The sequence below is a fragment of the Anneissia japonica genome, unplaced genomic scaffold (genome assembly GCF_011630105.1).
Source record: "Anneissia japonica isolate Jap-2015-1 unplaced genomic scaffold, ASM1163010v1 scaffold284800_len683186_cov164, whole genome shotgun sequence".
NCBI classification, from domain to species: Eukaryota; Metazoa; Echinodermata; class Crinoidea; order Comatulida; family Comatulidae; genus Anneissia; species Anneissia japonica.
This window is the reverse complement of record NW_022711393.1, coordinates 130,648-138,540: the sequence shown is the minus strand read 5'-3', so window position 1 is coordinate 138,540 and position 7,893 is coordinate 130,648. Positions and strand designations below refer to the sequence as shown.

At 36.3% G+C, this 7,893-nt stretch overlaps 1 protein-coding gene across 1 annotated transcript in view; it reads right to left on the bottom strand.

Annotated features, from left to right (window-relative positions):
- The window catches only part of LOC117107486 (E3 ubiquitin-protein ligase rnf213-alpha-like), a 71,762-nt gene that overhangs the window by 39,438 nt on the left and 24,431 nt on the right, over nt 1-7,893 (bottom strand). Inside the window, exons 14-21 of the mRNA XM_033249184.1 lie at nt 7,638-7,855; nt 7,049-7,180; nt 6,569-6,721; nt 2,372-3,243; nt 1,391-1,512; nt 1,156-1,230; nt 682-785; nt 97-232 (exon numbers count right to left, since the gene is read on the bottom strand). Coding sequence (XP_033105075.1) covers nt 97-232; nt 682-785; nt 1,156-1,230; nt 1,391-1,512; nt 2,372-3,243; nt 6,569-6,721; nt 7,049-7,180; nt 7,638-7,855 — 1,812 coding nt within the window. The remainder of the gene's footprint in view (nt 1-96; nt 233-681; nt 786-1,155; nt 1,231-1,390; nt 1,513-2,371; nt 3,244-6,568; nt 6,722-7,048; nt 7,181-7,637; nt 7,856-7,893) is intronic.

The following is a 7,893-nucleotide window of genomic DNA, read 5'->3' as shown; positions in this document are numbered from 1 at the left end:
ATATATATGTGTGTGTATTTACTATGATGACAAGAGCTATGACGACAATTACACAACTATAAATAATGAAACAATTAGGGTTTAAAATCAACTTACCAGCATTTCCTTTCATTAGCTGGTGAAGTTTTTTGACAGCATCAACACTGACATCATAATCTAATGCATCAGCATTCACAAGGCAGTAAGTCTTCACATTGTTACCATTCAATGCTCGTCGCCACAACAACACAACCTGGCAAGGCAAATTCATTTAATTTGTAATTAAGATTACATAATTTGTAAGTTGAAGATTTGTACATATACTGCAATATGTCTGCTCCACAAACATGCTGTTTCAGCTAAAAAAAAAATCTAAAATGCTCTAAAGACATATTTACAAAAGGCTGACACAGCAACAAAAATATCTTGCCTGGCAGTGCAATCCATTTCCATATGCACAATAATGGTCATTATTTATGCATAATTTATGGTTTTTGATCTCGAGTCTGATTAGGGCATACTTATAGTAGCTTGGGAAGAACACTCTCCTCCCTCCAACCCCTTTGGGCTTTGCTCTTTGACTGCTGTTTAGAAGCAAATTTTTGACTTAATATTATACTCTAGCTCAACCATTGCATGGCAACTATCGTTGCCATGCATGCATCACAACATCAAGCTTTAGTTCTTTACAATTAATCTAACCTCTTCAAGAGTTGTTTTTGAATTGCACAGCAAAACCTCATCATAGGCTGGCAAATTTCCATTGCCTTCCATGTAGACTGACAACACAGTATGCAGTACATCTCCTGTAATACAACGTATTAATGAAAATTCATGAATTCACAAAAAAAAACCGGAGATCTCTCATAAAAATTGCCAAATCTCTCTTTCTTTCTTTAGATCAGAGTGCAATGAGGCATTCACAATACCTCCCACACAAGTAAGTTTACCTTCCTAGCATATGCCAGGTACCCATTTATTTATATACTCTTAAGACCAGTGAGACAAACATACATAAAATCTTTAGCTTATGGGCACAAACAATTTGCAGAGCTAGGATTTCCGGAGCCCAGATCTTAAACACTTCCATATAGTAATGGAAAATAAATGTGTGTGGGGTAAAAACGTGTGCACATTGCATCCTTTTGAACAACTAATATATAAAATATTACTTACTAGCTGGGCAAACAATGAGGTTAGGATGCCCTTTTGCAAGATATTGAGGGAAACTTCTAGCAGGGGCTTGACAATCTGAAATGTAAAAATAACACTTTTAGACATCAAAATGTTAGCAATAAAAAAAATTCAATTAATCAATCAGTATTAAGCTTTATCATTGTTGAGTTTTAGTTGACAAAATACTTAAATAAATGCTACAAAAAATATACAATTTCAAATAACCCATACATACCAGGAGCAAGATGTTTCAAAAGCTTTCCTAGCGTTTCAACACTGACATAGTCAGAAAGATCAGCAGATTTTGTTGAACTCAAGTAGTTCTTCCAGAGATAGTTCAGTTTTCCAATAAGAGTCCTAGGAGAAAATTATAAATTAAAATGTGTTAACAACAAAAAAAATATATGTCTATGCTCCTCTGTATTGCTTGTTCTACAAAAATGCCTGTCTGTTTACCATCAGTGGCAGTATGTGCTCAACCTCAACATCAGTGGTGGCGCCAGGACCTGCCCGACGGAGGGGCTAAAGGCCCCGAAGGGGGGGGGGGCTAGTGGAGCGAATCGAGTCTCACTTGGCTGGGGCCTGCCTAGGGGTGGCTAAGCTTCCCCGACGGTGGGGGGGGGGTTAGGGTTACTGCTCAACATCCAACTATAGCTATAAATTGCTGATGTAAACAAGACTTAACTTAAAGCTAGATAAATTTCAAAATAATTTAACCTAATCAGAACATTATATATATTTATTAAGTAAATGCATGGAGGAAATATATTACTTCCATGGTAAATGTAAGAAAAAATTAAGGGATCAAAAAACAATAGCCAAACGCATGGCAACATAATATTTTAAACGGTCAACTGTATGTCCCTTTTTAAAGAGTTCCGGCAAACGAGTGATCAATTTGAAGACCAATTGGAAGGCTAAAGGCAACATATTTCTCACCTCCTCTATGGTCTATCGACAATTCTGTATTAAGGATTACTTTACAACCTAAAGCACCAACTTACTTTACTTTAGTTAAAAATGTTATGTTTTAATATATTTGAATAATTTCAAGATGGATTTGTTTGACATGTTTAAAGCCTGTAAACATTAAGGTAAAAAGCAAGTTGTAGTTGGGATTTTACTCTTCTTTCCAAAAAAAAAATATAAAAATATCACATTTATATTGCAGGAATAAATGAAATGTGAAGAGAGTACTTAAAATATAAAGACTTACCCTCTAAAGGTCTTCATCCCTTCTAGAAGGTCATTTCTAACACTATCAGTCCCATGTCCAAGATTTTGAAGACTGATTGGTACCTGCTCTTCTTCTTCATCTCTACCAACATTTCTTGCTTGCTCTTCTCTTTCTGCTTCTTCATTATCACGTCTTTGTTGATTGAGTTCCGATAGAGTACAGCCAACTCTGGTGTAAAACCTCCCCACTAGGTCTTCCAAAGTCTGTTCAGAGTATGGAGAGTCAGAAATGAGTGTCACTGCATCTTCAACATCTATTATTCCCTTGTCTTCCAGCACTGCCATTGTTTGTTCCTCATCCAGCATGCCATCCAACTCGTCCCAGAAAGCAACCATGCGATCCTTCTCTTCATCCAAAAGGACATCTTCCGTTTGCGCAGTTTCTTTAGCATATTGTTCATCATCAATTGATTCATTTTCCTTTTCTTTTTTAACCATTGCAACAGCTTTCCTCAAATCCTGTACTCTACAGTCTGGTTTCACAAGACTTAAAAGAGCATATACTTTAGGACTAACATCTTCCTCACCAAAATTTGCAAGAGCACGACGCAAAATAACAAGCTGTTTAGTAGTGTAAATGTTCAATTGGTAGAAGTCTTCCCGCTTCTCATCAATGTAATCATACCATTGCTTCAAGCTTGCTTGCATAAAGTTGAGGAGCTCTTTCAAGTTGTCAGTCAGGTCTTTCTTACCAAAGAGAGGTTTTTGTTCAACAACACAGAAATCTACATGGACTGGTGTCTTGCTGTGTTTGTCACAGATTAGTCTAATTTTTAAGTCTGTAAAAAGTACGTTTCCAGATGTGCACATTTTTTTATAATACATTTCTAGATCTTGAGCTCCATCAAACACCTGAAAAAAGAATAAGGAATATGCTGAAGTTTAATACTTAGTCATAAAAGCACATTTTAATGTGATGAAATTTATACAGTATATCTCCTATGTACTTGTTAAACTGTATAATAGCAACCTTTACCAGGATTTTTAAAGGGGGGGGGGGAGCGGGGAGAGCCATTATGCAGGGTACGTAGGACCCAAGGGTCCAGGGCGAAGCCCCCTGGAAAGTAGCCCGCTCTGAAGATTTTTAGGATTGTTTTGAGCTGATATGGTGAAAATTGCAATAAACGGATTATAAATAATATTAGTAGGCCTAACAATAATTATATAAAACACAACAGTGGTGGATCCAGGAATTCAAAAGAGAGGTGACCCACGGGGAGGGACATACAGATTGAGGAACCACCTCAGCCCTACCATGGTTGGGGCTGAGGTAAGAAATTTTATGATTAGGGCACCTCTAGATGGCCGGAAATTACACTTTCCGACTTAAATTTGGATGGGGTGGGGGAATATATTTTTTCCATTAAAAAAATTTGGGGGAGGGGGGGCCATAAATTCACCAATGCTCAAAACATTCTTTATCAAAAATAGTTGTAATCCCAAAGAAATGGGCATGTAAAACCAGATCACATCCTAAAAACAAATTTATGCATTCTCCCCCCATCAGCAGCCACTAAGACATACTCTAAGTCAGGTGTCAACTCGATGGAGCTTAATGTCATACTCAGGAAGGGTGCAATCTGTTTTAAAAGGTGGGGGATGGACATTTCGTGAGTCGAAACCCACCTCAGACCCACCATGGTTGATGCTGAGTTGTGAAACTTTGAGGAAATAATACCTCTAGATGACCAGAAAATTACATTTTAAGTCACATCACCATTTTATAGTCAAAATGAAGCACCAACAAATTTTTCATGATATTTTATCTTATTAATATGTGCGATGTACAATAGAAAATAAAGGGTAAAAACATTGTTTTTGAGTATGTACTTTACATACTTCAAAGCCGTGAATTCACAACCACCTCAGCCCCACTATAGTTGGGGCTGAGGTGAGAAAATTTGAGCAAATAGTACCTCTAGAAGGCCGGAAATAGCAATTTTTATATAGTAAAATTTATCATTAATTTAGAACTGCAAAAATCAAGCAGTCTACTTTTTTCACTAGCTAGGTTTTAGAATACTCCAAGCATGATGAGAAAACAAATTACAACACACTAACTGTCAACCAACGACACTGCGAGAACTCGACATTGCGCTGCTGTGGACTTCACCACACTAACCTGTAAAACACGTCGGTCAAGATGGTGTACAATAAACATTGCCATAACAGAATCCACTAGACCTAGATCGATCAAATCTACCACCAAACCTTCCCGTCTATCTTTCCACCATTACTACGCAACCAAAATAGGCCTACTCCTGTGTTTAGTTTCTTTTATTCATCATACTTGTTATTTTCTCGCTCGCACTTTTTTTACACGAAAGGATCGGATCGAGAGCAAGCGAGAGCAGCAGAATGGATTGGCAAGTTAGCGCATGTGCAAAGCTGGGAGCGATTGATTAACTCCCCGGAAAGTGAAAAAAATCAAGTGGGTACGATGGGGAATAAATGATAATTGCGCAGAAATACGTACTTGACGTAAAATAAAAACTCCAGAAACGAAAAGTTCGACTAAATTCACCCCAGTTTAGTCATTTAGTGTAATTTTTTGCCCTATTGTTTATTTGTTATGATTTTTTAAAAATGTCTGCTCTTAAGGTAATTTGTATGCAAAAGAATAGGAATTTTGCTGGGTAAGTTTACCTATACCCCCACTTTCAAAAAAGTACTTATTTTCAAAAAAATCATGTAGCAAAAGAAAATTCAGAAAAATCCCGAAACATAGGTGAATCAATAGATTGATAACTATAATATATAATTAAATCAATACAAAATTTTTGCACGGAGCTGGCCTTTAATATCCAGGACATCTTAGGCCTAACTATAGCGTACTAAGCTAAAACTTGGTGAGTCGAATGACCAAGCAGTTTAGGGGCGCCGCAAGCTATAGCCATAATATCGGCGCTGGTTCGAACGGCACGCTCACCTATGGTTCTTGTGGTAGAACAAGTCTTCTCGGATAAGGACTATAAACCGTAGGCCCAGTGTATACAATGGCTCGTGTGCACTATAAAGAACCCTGTACATCCTTCGAGACGAGTAGGGGATACCCCGGTGTACTGGAACAGACAGCCCCTGTGGTGGATGACGGGAGTTGCTGGTACCAGTTTACCGGATAGCACAGACACAAAGGGACCCTTAGGGGCGAAGAAAGTCATTGATTGAGTTCCTAGTCCAAATATCAAGCGTCCTGAGCATCTTACATTAGATGGATATACGTGCTATATAAAACTACACTATTATAATTATTATTCTATAATAATTATGATCAACAAATCTCAACTTACTTTTTCAACTTCAGCACAATTTTCTTCACTTTTTAATATTATTAATATTATTTTCTATTATCACTATCGTCATCATCATTATCATCGTCGTCATCATCATAATTATTATTATTACTACTAGTAGTACTGTACAGTAGTATTAAAACAAACTTCATAGAGCTTGCAAAAGAATGATAACCAAACTGAACCATACAATATCACATTTCTGGATTTAAGATTTTTTTAAATCACGCTTAGGCTTGTGTTATTATAGTAGGCCTATGTAACATGTGCTGATGCATATTTACATAGTAAGAAGTATTCATTTTGAGTGATCACTGGAAAGAATTTGTATTGGCTAGCAAAAACAAGCTTAATTTTAACACTGTGTACAAGAAGGGGGGGGGGAGCCACGGCTCTCACAGCTCCCCCTCCTTGTATACAGTACGTCCCTGAACTTTACTTTGGAATACTTGTTAGTATCCAGAGGGAGACTGCTTTAACCCAGAAATACAAGAACAGTATTCAGAGGGGAAATTCTTTTATCTATTATTTATACTATCGTTTTGTTTTAGTTCCTGATGTCCTTGCTTTGCAAAATTATTTCTATTGGACATGACTTATGTGTTCAAAGTGCAATTAAAATGAATGCTGTATGTTACAATCAAACATCCAGATATATCCACTGCATTATTGGCTGGGAGGCAGACATAGGCTCAGTCATATCGATTAGGTGTGCAATCATACGAGAGGCAATGACGAGCAAATTGCAAAAAAATAAACACAGGGCGTATATAGGCGAGCTAGGGCAAGTCCATTACCTTCATTTATGCTCGAGAGGTAAGTTTCAAAGGAAAGTATTCACGAAATAGGCTAAATGATAATAAAACATAATCAGTTTAACTAACTTCTACAAAGCGATCAACTTCAGCCTTGGCGTCAGTGCTTTGGTGAGCCTTCCCAGCAACCAGCATCAGCTTACTCTGAAGATCTTTAAGTTGTTCAACTGTATAAATCTTCTCTTCACCATCTTCTACACGAACACGAAGTCTTAATGTTTGCTATTAGAAAAATTGGTATAAACAATTTAATAATAGTAGCAGATTTCTAAATAAAAACAAATATTTTGAAGTGGAAAATATCCTCATGTGAATTAATAACTTTTTATCCATTTAATACCACTCTCTTAATGTTAATCATTAATTTCAACAGCGAGTTGGCAACAAAAAGTAATAAACTGTCAACAAGGCAATGTCTTCCAGAAACCTAAAGCTGCTTTAAATGGTTCCAGGATGCGTATGTGTTGAGTAATTTTTTCTAGTAGTGATATAATAAACAAGAACATCATAATAAACGTAGTCTACAATTATTTTCATATTCAAAAATACCTCTTTTAATTTGCCAATTTCATAGATGCCTCTAGCATTAATTCTTTCTACTTGGCGTAATGAAGTCACTTCCACAGACCCATGGGAATCTTTGATGCCTTTCAACCATTCTATATAACGACTAGTGTCCTCCTAAGAGAGTAACATAAAAGAAATAAAACATAATTTTAATATGAAATGAATTCACTAAACATAATCAATTTCTTGATAATCATTGATTTTCTTGTGCACTGATGCCAAATTTAATTTTAAAAATTACTAAATATCAACCAGATATTTCCATTTTGTATGAAAAAAGCATTGAAGGATTTTAATATGTTCAAAAAGAAAACTAATGCAAAAAACAGTCCAATAATGGACTGTTCTTGGAATGAACTTTAGTACAAATATATGCTAAGTTTATGAATCACCAGTCAAGCATTTCTATAAAATGGCTACCAAGATTCGGCCACCAGCAATTTATATAGGTGATATATTGGGGAAGACATAGCTATAGTTCTGGTTTGAATATTAGAGCTTTAGTACCATGAAAGAAAAAGTATATGATTTATAGACATTTTTCTGGTTTACTGATAATAGTTAAACTTACAAGTTTCTTTGATAGCTTTGGATCATTTTTCAAAGCTGTCCATGTATGTTTGCAAATGGATATAAGATCGGTGTAGCCAGATTCTTCCGTCAGATCAAAAATGAAGGCAGCATAGCCTGTAGCAGCTTGGTGAAGGCAGGAGACTCTATCAACTTCAATGTCAGTTTCACCAGCTTGGATCATTGCAAGATCCACAAACACTTTTAACTCCTGCATATCTATCAAAAAAATATTGTAATACTACTCAAACCAAATC